The sequence below is a fragment of the Neltuma alba genome, unplaced genomic scaffold (genome assembly GCF_004799145.2).
Source record: "Neltuma alba isolate B1F8T4 unplaced genomic scaffold, ASM479914v2 tig00004928_pilon, whole genome shotgun sequence".
Lineage (NCBI taxonomy): Eukaryota > Viridiplantae > Streptophyta > Magnoliopsida > Fabales > Fabaceae > Neltuma > Neltuma alba.
The window spans coordinates 443,652-455,215 of record NW_021633912.1 but is presented as its reverse complement, the minus strand read 5'-3'; the positions used below and the strand labels follow the sequence as shown (position 1 = coordinate 455,215).

Genomic DNA, 11,564 nt, shown 5'->3' with positions numbered 1-11,564 from the left:
GCCGACAAGATGATACACTGGTCCTTGTCTTTGAATCTCAAATTTCTGCTTTTACTGTGTCTTTTTAATCTGGGCAATCAAAGAATCAAACAAACTCTTCAGCCCCTCCTTGGTTTGCCACTTTTCCTGTATCTGTACGAGTGCTATTCCCCTATATATTGGAGCCCAGTTATTCTGTGTTCTTAATCATAAATCCATTGTCCAACCGGGTTCGATCCCATCATTTTCTTCTCTTTTTCTGTTTGTTTTTTTGGCGCATCAGGCTGTACTGGTGGGGGAAATCAAGAAAGACGAAACCCGAATGTTTTCTGAAAAATAAACGGGGTCCGTTTCGTAGGTTAATATTAGAACTAGGCCACAGAAAGTGCAGGACACGGGTGACGATTATTTACTTCACATCAGCTGAGAGAACAAAAGCACATGATCCTGGCTGTCTTTCGTACGGACATAGCGCAAAGTGCCACCACTTACAGACATCAGTGTTGTGGGTCGCAGTCGAAGGCAGGAAGGAAGAGGTAGTCCAACATTTGTGGAAGATGACTCATGCGGATGCTAATTAAATATGCATGCATCAATTGAAGACGATCACCCAAAGGGGAAAACAATCACAATAGAGGCGAGTGGAGTGGGCATATTTTATGTTTTGCCGCATCAAGTTATTATAACCGCATCATTTCACCACAAGTCACCGAATTAAAACTACGGCTTTTGATAATAACACGTGAATACATGCCATACGATGATTAATGCTGTCTGGTGTGTCGGCCGAGAATTTCTTCTCTGCATTGCGGAGGGTTCTGTCTATTAAAATTAAACTGATCTGATACTAACAATGAACCTGCTTTGATTATGATAAGCGAAGGTTCAGCGGAAGAGGGGCATGGCCTGTAATTTTTGGGCATGTTTGTGAAAAGCTTAATGGTGGTGACTGGCTCTTAAAGATAAGGATGATTGTAATTTAAGTGTGCAGATGGTAGCATCCAAAATTCCCACTGCGTGGTTTGATAATATCATATAAATCGAGTTGATTAGATAAGAAGGAAGGAGGATCGTGGGCCACCTGGTGGAAAGTGACGCCCACCTACGACCAAAAAGAGGGCATAAACCAGCCGATCATTTTAAAGTTTTCTACTGGCTTGTGACTCATCCCATTCCCACTAATTATCCTTCTTTTCTTTAAATAATTGCTGCCCGTGATTATCATTGTTGCATCAGATCACTGCCATTATTAAGTCAATTAGAAACAGAACCACCTGCAGAATCCAATAAAAGAGAAGTGCCTCTTCGTCTCCAAATTTTCTATTTGTTGGGCCAACCGGCCCTTTAATTGGATTAGTATTTTTATGGGCCGGGTTAGCCCGCTGCCACCTGACCACGCGTCTGAAGCCCAATATTTGGGCTTTGCCTCGTCGGTGGATCCAAGCAAAAAGAAGAAGAAAAAAAAGCCCGAACAATCGTCTTGTGCCTTTGACGGTGAAGACATTCAAAGACGAAAGAGAATTGTATTTAAGTCCTATCATTTGAGGTCATAAAAAATCCTATTAAAAAAAATAAGTTCTAAATATAAAAATTCTTTTGCCACAGTTCTAAATATCAACTTAAATGGATACAAATATAGGATTTTCAGTCATAACTACGATTTTTTTTTAAACCTACAACGGTAAAATAAATGGAAACACCGGCAAAATAAGCTTTCCTTTCCATGCCAATTCCGTAGTTGTCATCCTGTTTGTCAATAAGAACAAAGAGGTCATTCTCTTAATATTTACTTCTCTAATCCTATTTATAAGGTACTTTCAACATGTTTCACAAACTAAAAAAAACTTTAAACTGCATTAACTCTCTATTAAAATATAACAATTTTTTAATTTTATCCCTATTTAATATATACACTTTTAAAAAAAACATCTATATTATAATAAATAAAAGAAAAAATAGTACATCCATACTAAAAAATTTAATAAAATGACTTATAAATAGGATTAAAAAAATTTCTCCTCTCTATCTTCTAAATAGAACCAGAAGAGTATTTGAGAAGATAATGCTTAGATGCCATTAACCCGAATTCTACACTTACTTTATTGAACTTTACAATGGACACGGCCCAAAGAAATGACATTCTTAAATGTCTGATGGCAAAACAAAACCCAAAAAAAAAGGATTGAGCCTTCAAGCTTTGCAATATCCGTTCCTTCGCTTGTAATATTCACTCATAAACATTGAAAATTTCCCCGTTAAAATTCAAACAAGGCTGAATAATTATTCGTTAAAAATGATTGTTGATAACTGTAGACGTAAAGAGAAATTATTGTATTTTCTGCTTGATTGAAAAATGAGGACCGTCGGGCACCGAAGCCAACCTGTGGTTGGCGACTAGAATATAGAATATTCACCATAGAGGAAATGATTAATAGCGGTGGTGGGTCTCCCAACTTTGGCACAAAACCATGTGGGGCACCTGAGCTTTGGACATTTCTCTGATTCTCAAATGGTCAGAAAATAATAGAAACCAGTTTCCTTTGCTAAAATCATTCCCATTTTCCAATAATGAGTAGTTGGGCACCAAGTTCCTCCCTCTGGAAGTTTCCCGTTTCACATGGCATCCAGCCTTTCCCTTTTCATTGGTTATGGATCAAATTATTAACCTCTGATTGAAAAAGAAAAGTTCAATATCTTCTCTCACATTACGCACTCAAATTTTTTTATGAAAAGAAAGATAACAGTACTACAATAATTGCACAAGAGCCAGATGTGCCCATGTGGTGGCCAAGCAATGGGATATTGCAATTGCTTGATAATAGGGAATGGGCTTTGGTGCCACAGACAATGATTGCTACTAAACACATTCCCTTAAAGCACTATTCTTCTGTCACACTTAAACAGAAAGTTCCAAACTGTCTCTTTTTTTATCTCCATAGTAAATAAGGCCAACAGATCGCTCAAAACGGGGTCATCTTTGGTTCACCAACGTAACTTTGAGATGGGGCATTTATGGGTTGAACGGAGTGATGTGCTTAATATGGAATGCTTTGTCTCGGATATCATGATGAAGGAAAAAGACAACGTCTGAGTAATATGATGTTATTTCTGCATCAATACAGCAGAAATATGAGAATACTCCCTGAAAGTTTGATAATAAAGCCTGAGAAAAAACGAAAAAGAAAGGGTTAAGGAAAAAAGATTAAAATTTAAAAATCAGTTATAAATGGCTCACTTGTGTTGACCTTATTATAAGAACAAGCAGCTCTGGAACACATTCTGTGCATGTTATGATGTCGAGGATATTTCCAATGAGTCCAAAGATTGACAGTCATCAGTTGCACATGATTAGCAGGTCCGGATCCCAAGTGCCCACGTAGATCCATTAAACTGGTCTATCATTGCCTTTAACTATAAATTAATCTGTCTCTCAGAACTTCTAGTTATATTTACTCCCAGCACTCCATCTTCTTCCTCTGTTCCCTGCTCTGCAAAATGCTATACTTTTAAGTGGAACCAACTCACAGGAAAACGAAGACCCTCTTAAAATGCAGCCCTTCTTCTTATTCCACTGTTTCATTGGCCTCTCTCTTGTTTTTGCCGAGGGAGCTCAATCTGCATTTAGTGATGAATTGTCAACACTTCTCTCATTCAAATCCAGTCTCGTTGATCCAATGAAGCATCTGAAGAATTGGCAGCCACCAACCAATCTGAGCCGTAACGGTTCATGGTCACCCCACTGTAATTGGACAGGGGTTTGGTGCAACTCTAAAGGCTTCGTAGAGAGTCTCGACCTCTCCAACATGAACCTTAGTGGTCGTGTTTCAGACCACATCCGAGCACTTTCTAGTCTGTCTGTTTTCAACGTAAGTTGCAACAATTTCGCTTCTTCATTGCCAAAATCACTGTCCAATCTCACTTCCTTGAAGAGCTTTGATGTGAGCCAGAACTACTTCACTGGCAGCTTTCCTACGGGTCTTGGGAATGCCGCAGGATTGAGACTAGTTAACGCGTCAAGTAATAACTTTTTGGGTTTTCTTCCAGAGGATCTTGGAAATGCAACGTTGCTCGAAAGCATTGATTTTCGTGGGGGCTACCTCGAAGGTCCAGTCCCCGTTAGTTTCAGGAATTTACAGAAGCTCAAATTTCTTGGGCTTTCAGGGAATAACTTTACAGGGAGGATTCCAGGAGAACTTGGAGAACTTGCTTCTCTAGAGACACTAATTCTTGGGTACAATGAGTTTGAAGGAGAGGTCCCTTCAGAGTTTGGCAACCTCACCAATCTCCAGTACCTTGATTTGGCTGTGAGTAGTCTCAGTGGACAGATTCCACCACAATTGGGTAAGTTGAAAAGGCTTAATACACTTTTCTTGTACAAGAACAAGTTTGAAGGAAGGATTCCGCCTGAGATTGGCAACATTACGTCATTGGAGTATCTGGACTTGTCCGATAACAAGATTTCAGGGAAGATCCCAGAGGAAATTGCTGAGCTGAAGAACTTGCAGCTATTAAATGTCATGAGAAACAAACTAACAGGTTTGGTACCAGAAAAGCTTGGGGAACTGAAGAAATTAAAAGTACTTGAGCTATGGAAAAATTCTTTACGAGGCCCTTTGCCGGCGAACCTTGGACAGAACTCTCCACTGGAGTGGTTGGATGTGTCTTCTAACTCATTATCAGGAGAAATTCCGCGAGGTTTGTGTGCTTCTGGAAATCTCACCAAACTGATACTTTTCAGTAATTCCTTCTCCGGTTCCATTCCAAGCGGGATCTCAAATTGTTCATCTCTGGCACGTGTTCGCATTCATAACAATCTTATATCTGGGACTATTCCAATTGGTTTCGGAAAACTCCCAAACCTTCAAAGGCTGGAATTGGCCAAGAATAATCTTACCAGCCAAATTCCAATAGATATCACTTCATCCGCTTCACTTTCTTTCATTGATGTATCCTGGAACAACCTTGAATCATCTCTACCTTCTGGAATTCTCTCTATTCCCTCCCTTCAAACCTTCATTGCATCCAACAACAACTTGGGAGGCAATATACCAGGTGAGTTCCAGGATTGCATCTCTCTCTCCGTGCTGGATCTTTCAAACAACCTTATATCTGGAGACATCCCAGAAAGCATTGCTTCTTGCCAAAAACTAGTCCATTTGAGCCTCGGGAACAACCAATTAACTGGGGAAATCCCGAAATCAATTGCAAACATGCCCACCTTAGCCACTCTTGATCTCTCCCACAATGCACTTTACGGCCGGATACCTGAAAACCTTGGCCTCTCCCCAGCTCTTGAAACGATCAACCTATCCTACAACAAGCTCGAGGGTCCAGTGCCCTCCAATGGTATTTTGATGACCATAAATCCTAACGATCTCACAAACAACACCAACCTCTGCGGAGGCATTCTTCCTCCATGTTCTCAGAGATCAATTCAGGGAAGCGAGCGAAGGACCTCGCGCACAAAGCATATTATGGTTGGTTTTATCACAGGAATTTCAGTAATTGTGTCTCTGGGCATTGCATATGTTGGGGGCAGATGGTTGTACAATAAATGGTACTTATACAACAGTTTCGTCCATGATTGGTTCAAAAACAGCAATGAAGAATGGCCTTGGAGATTAGTAGCATTTCAAAGGATGAGTTTCACAAGCAGCGAGATTCTCACATGCATTAAGGAAACAAATATTATAGGCATGGGAGGCACTGGCATTGTGTATAAAGCTGAAATTCATAGACCTCATGTAACAGTAGCAGTGAAGAAACTATGGAGGTCAGGGGCAGACATAGAAGATGGTAATGATGTGTTGAAAGAAGTGAATCTGCTGGGGAGACTGAGGCATAGGAATATTGTGAGGCTGTTGGGGTATGTTCACAACGAAAGGGATGTGATGATGGTGTACGAGTTCATGCCCAATGGGAATCTTGGGACAGCACTACATGGAAAGCAAGGAGAAAGGTTACTGGTAGATTGGGTTTCCAGGTATAACGTAGCAGTTGGAGTTGCACAAGGCCTCCATTACCTCCATCATGATTGTCACCCCACAGTTATTCACAGAGACATCAAGTCCAACAATATACTCCTTGACGCAAATCTGGAGGCGAGGATAGCAGATTTCGGATTAGCAAAAATGCTGATCCACAAGAATGAGACTGTTTCAATGGTGGCGGGATCTTACGGGTACATCGCCCCAGGTCAGTATTAAATTATCATCAAAAGGCGGAGGAACGTAATTTGATCTAGATAGATGAATAAATTCTTGACTTGAACGCGCACAAATTACTTCTGTCACTTTTTTTTTAAAAAAAAGGATAACGTTCCAATCAAACCTAAAAATTTCTTAGCTTTCAATATGTTCGTCTTTTACTAGTGTGAAATCTGCGGTCCTATAATGTAATGAGGAAAATTAACATTATGCTCACATTAATTTCTCGGCTGTTGTGTTGGTTCTTAGAATATGGATATACTCTGAAAGTGGACGAGAAAATCGACATATACAGTTACGGCGTAGTGCTTCTGGAGCTCATAACAGGGAAAAAGCCTTTAGACGTGTCATTCGAAGACTGTGGAGACATAGTTGCATGGGTAAGAAAGAAAAGAAGCAACGGAGGGTTGGAAGAAGCACTAGATCCCACCATAGCGGGTAGGTGCAGGCATGTCCAAGAAGAGATGCTTCTCGTGCTCCGAATTGCGCTTCTCTGTACGGCAAAGCTTCCGAAGGAAAGACCATCCATGAGGGACATAGTGACCATGCTGGGAGAGGCAAAACCCAGAAGAAAAAGCACCTGTCAAAATGGAACACACGAAGAAACCAAGGAAAAGCCAATCTTCACCTCCTCTCCCATCATAAGCCTTCTCTAGCAACTAGTTTGTATCTGTAAGTTAATAACTTTATAAGTTAGTGACACAAAAACTCTCCCATAAATAGAACGTCGCAAATTGATCTTGCTCGTAACCCCATGCTTTTGTGCTAATTAATCTTGCTCGTTGGTGCGGCCCCCTCTAATTCAAGAAAAAATTTTATCTGTAAAGATTTTCTCCGCCTGCCTTCCCTGCACTCGCTTTTTTAAGTATCTCATGCCAGGATGTCATACAATTAAATAAAGGGAAAATGACATTGAGGTCCCATGCAACACAAAATACTACAAAAAGGTCCCAGGAAATTTGGTAATGATTCTGAAGTCCCAAAGGGACTTCAGTGCAATTTGATGAATTGCAAAATGACGCCTCTGCCCCTGGTGAAATGCCCTGTTTTTCAGTCTGAAAATGAACACTCAGTACGCAGGAAGCAAGAGAGAAAAAACCCAAACTTCATTCTGCTTCTTCCCTCATTCCCATCTGAAAATCTCATCCACTCTATTAATGTCAATCATTGGCAAAAATCGCTTGTGTTTTTGGTTTGGTGTGTGTTTGGTCATTCAAGTTGGGGTTTTATTATAGGTGGGTAGGGTGATTGTGGGTGTTCTGTTTCTGGGTATATTATGGGTGGATTGAAGGTGGGTTTGCTCTGTCTGGGCATGGTTTAGGGGGAACTGATGAGAAAGATGAAGGTTGGTGTGATTAGAAACCCTTACTGCGAAATAGGAAAATATGTTGTCAATAGGGCCGCGACAGTTGTCAATATAGCTCCTTGACTTGTCAATAATAACAGCATTGTACAGATTTACATTAACTGATTTTTTAAATTTTTTACACAAAGGCCATGACCTTCTGTACCCTTAACTCATTGGTAGAGGTCACAAAAAGAGGAAGAACAGGTAACAAAGAAGGGTGAGTAGTTACATGAGGCAAAACAAAAAAAAAGCCACTTTGATCCTAGACAAATGATGGCAAAAGAATTTTTTCATAAATAGAAGTGACATAAATTTTTTTGGTAGATGTCACAACACACACAAATAATTAGTTTAATACTTGATACATGCAACTATTTGTTTTTTTTAATGGGGTTATAAAATCAGTGTAATTACATGTATATGAAGTTGTAAATGAAAGTTAACTGTGTATTACATTCTGATGCATAGTTTGTTGTCATTATCCGCACCCTTCATTGTCAATACATGCTTCGTCACTTGTCACTCACTGCACCATCAGTTGTCAATTAATGTACTGATATAAATTTAAAAAAAATATGATTTTTCTTACATAATGTTATACAACGTCATACAATATTACTAATTCCTCAAAACTAATATATTTTTTATAATATGATATAGAATAGCTATTAAAAGTCAATCATCACTGATATGAAATCATAAAATCACTTGTCATAAACAACATATTTACTTGTTAATGGTTTCAGTGTAACTTGGCATGTTAGATTCTGCTGTCATTTTAATTGTCATTATTCGCACCCTACATTGTTATTAGACTTATTATAACTTGTCAATGGAGCATTGTAACTTGTCAATTAATTTGCTGATATAAGTTGTCAACAATATGAATTCAAGTTACATAACCTGTTTTAGTATCATATGATATTTTTAATTACTCTGTCATATTATATTTTGATTATATTGTCACATATAATTATTATTAATGAAGTGTTAATGATGGCACTATGACTTGTCAATGGAAGCACTATGATTTATCAATGGTGGCACTATGACTTATCAATGGTAGCACACTGACTTGTCAATGGTAGCACTGTGACTTGTTGTTCACCGAATAACTTCTCGAAAGGTTTGGGCACTGCGGCGGATATGATTAGGTGCCCCGGTGCCTTACACAGAATGGCAACTCCTTGGAACATGGGGGTGCCGCGACAGATATGGTCAGACGCTGTAGCGGATTATCAGTTGTCAATGGTGGCACACTAACTTGTCAATGGTGGCACTATGACTTGCCAATAGAGTACTGTGACTTGTTAATGTAGGCACTGTCTTTTATCAATTGAACATAAATCTGAGTAACACCTTCTTCTTAATAATTATATTTTAATGCAAATATCACTTAACATTATAAATAAATGACACCTTCAATTATAAAAATTTTGGACATTAATTATTAATATTCACACATTCATTTGTTATAAAATTGTTATATCACTTGTTATTAACTTATGTTATATTACTTGTTATTTTGGATAACTCAGGTTGTTAATTTCTACGCCGGATGCTGTTGAGCTATACACAACTGAGAATTTCAAAAGAAATGAGTCACTTTCTTTTCTAGCAATTGATGATATAATTTTCTTCAATTCTTCATAACTTGTGCCCTCCTTTATACTGTTGTTCTTACACTACCTCCCACATATCTCATATCATCTTCTCTATCATTTATAAACTTTCTCTCTATGTGAACAAAGCAAAATAGATGCTTTTCAAATGTATTCGCCATCAGTAATTTAAACCTGCATCAAGAATCATGCAACTGTTATTGACAAGTTAAGGAGCTACGTTGACAACTGTCGGGGCACACATTGACAACTATCACAGCCTGATTGACAACACAATATCCCATTTCGTGCTAAGAGTTTCTACCCACACTAACCTTCATCTTTTTCTTCCTTTGCTACTAAACTAACATCAGCACAGAGCAAAACCATTAACAAGTGAATATGTTGTTTATGACAAGTGATTTTATGATTTCATATCAGTGATGATTGACTTTTAATAGCTATTCTATATCATATTATAAAAAATATTAGTTTTGAGGAATTAGTGATATTGTATGACGTTGTATAACATTATGTAAGAAAATCATATTTTTTTTAAAATTTATATCAGTACATTAATTGACAACTGATGGTGCAGTGAGTGACAAGTGACGAAGCATGTATTGACAATGAAGGGTGCGGATAATGACAACAAACTATGCATCAGAATGTAATACACAGTTAACTTTCATTTACAACTTCATATACATGTAATTACACTGATTTTATAACCCCATTAAAAAAAACAAATAGTTGCATGTATCAGTATTAAACTAATTATTTGTGTGTGTTGTGACATCTACCAAAAAAATTTATGTCACTTCTATTTATGAAAAAATTCTTTTGCCATATTTGTCTAGGATCAAAGTGGCTTTTTTTTTTTTTTTTTGCCTCATGTAACTACTCACCCTTCTTTGTTACCTCTTCTTCCTCTTTTTGTGACCTCTACCAATGAGTCAAGGGTACAGAAGGTCATGGCCTTTGTGTAAAAAATTTAAAAAATCAGTTAATGTAAATCTGTACAATGCTGTTATTATTGACAAGTCAAGGAGCTATATTGACAACTGTCGCGGCCCTATTGACAACATATTTTCCTATTTCGCAGTAAGGGTTTCTAATCACACCAACATTCATCTTTCTCATCAGTTCCCCCTAAACCATGCCCAGACAGAGCAAACCCACCTTCAATCCACCCACAATATACCCAGAAACAGAACACCCATAATCACCCTACCCACCTATAATAAAACCCCAACTTGAATGACCAAACACACACCAAACCAAAAACACAAGCGATTTTTGCCAATGATTGACATTAATAGAGTGGATGAGATTTTCAGATGGGAATGAGGGAAGAAGCAGAATGAAGTTTGGGTTTTTTCTCTCTTGCTTCCTGCGTACTGAGTGTTCATTTTCAGACTGAAAAACAGGGCATTTCACCAGGGGCAGAGGCGTCATTTTGCAATTCATCAAATTGCACTGAAGTCCCTTTGGGACTTCAGAATCATTACCAAATTTCCTGGGACCTTTTTGTAGTATTTTGTGTTGCATGGGACCTCAATGTCATTTTCCCTTAAATAAAATAATACTTCCCTCTCTTCTTCCTTGTTAAGGTCAATATTGCTCATTTTCACACTAGCAGTCAGTTAAAATGCAAACATACAGACCCATCATCACTTTTTTTTTTTTTATGGTTTAGCAACATTTCTCTCTTAGAATCCGTTTGGTACGAGAGAAATAAGAGAGAGAAGAGAAAAAAATTTTAATGAGGTCATTTCAAATAGTTCAAAAAATGAAGTCAAAACTTTTTAATTAATTTTTTAATTCTTTTATCTTATATTTTCTCTTCATCAAAATTTTATAACCCTACTTTTTCAATTTTTTAAAACGAGCTCACTAAAATTTTTCCTCCCCCTAACCCTCCATTTCCTTCGTACCAACCATACCCTTGAACAGATGTTCATAGTTATGATTTTCACCTTCCATAGTCTGAGTGTTCGTACGACAAAAAATAGAGGTAAACTTTCGATTGTCTTGCTTGGCAAGACATTTTGTTTTAATATTTCATTTTCAATAATAAAGCAGTACCTTGCAATTAATTACAAATTGTTCCTTGAGGACTAGGATCTTTTTCCTTTTTTAACGGCCAGAACCCAAGAGGTTGACACCTTCCAGCTCCGCAGACATGTTTGTATTCAAACTTCAAAGAAACATGTAGAATAAATAGAATATCGGTGCAATAAACGATTTACAGTATCAAAAGGCACTGTTGACTACTTGACTATTGAGATTTTCCTATTAAGAACATCAGGAAATTATGGCTGAGAAGGAAAAATGCTACCTCTTCTCTTCCGATTGAGAACACGACACGGGCAAAATACGCATGTTGCATCATACGCCAAACACGCTCAAACTACACATAAACTGGGG

At 38.0% G+C, this 11,564-nt stretch overlaps 1 protein-coding gene across 1 annotated transcript; it reads left to right on the top strand.

The window, feature by feature from the left end:
* The first annotated feature begins 3,230 nt into the window (after nt 1–3,230).
* Nucleotides 3,231–6,855, top strand: LOC114746205 (leucine-rich repeat receptor-like protein kinase PXL1). The gene is made up of 2 exons (XM_028934415.1): nt 3,231–6,174; nt 6,435–6,855. Exons 1-2 carry the CDS (start codon nt 3,528–3,530, stop codon nt 6,839–6,841), a joined length of 3,054 nt encoding a protein of 1,017 aa, XP_028790248.1. The 5' UTR covers nt 3,231–3,527; the 3' UTR covers nt 6,842–6,855.
* Nucleotides 6,856–11,564: the final 4,709 nt, after the last annotated feature.

Coding starts and splice junctions, on each gene's coding strand:
- LOC114746205 (XM_028934415.1), top strand. CDS start 3,528: ATGCAGCCCTTCTTCTTATTCCACTGTTTCATTGGCCTCTCTCTTGTT. Junction 6,175..6,434: donor TTACGGGTACATCGCCCCAG/GTCAGTATTAAA, acceptor GTTGGTTCTTAG/AATATGGATATACTCTGAAA.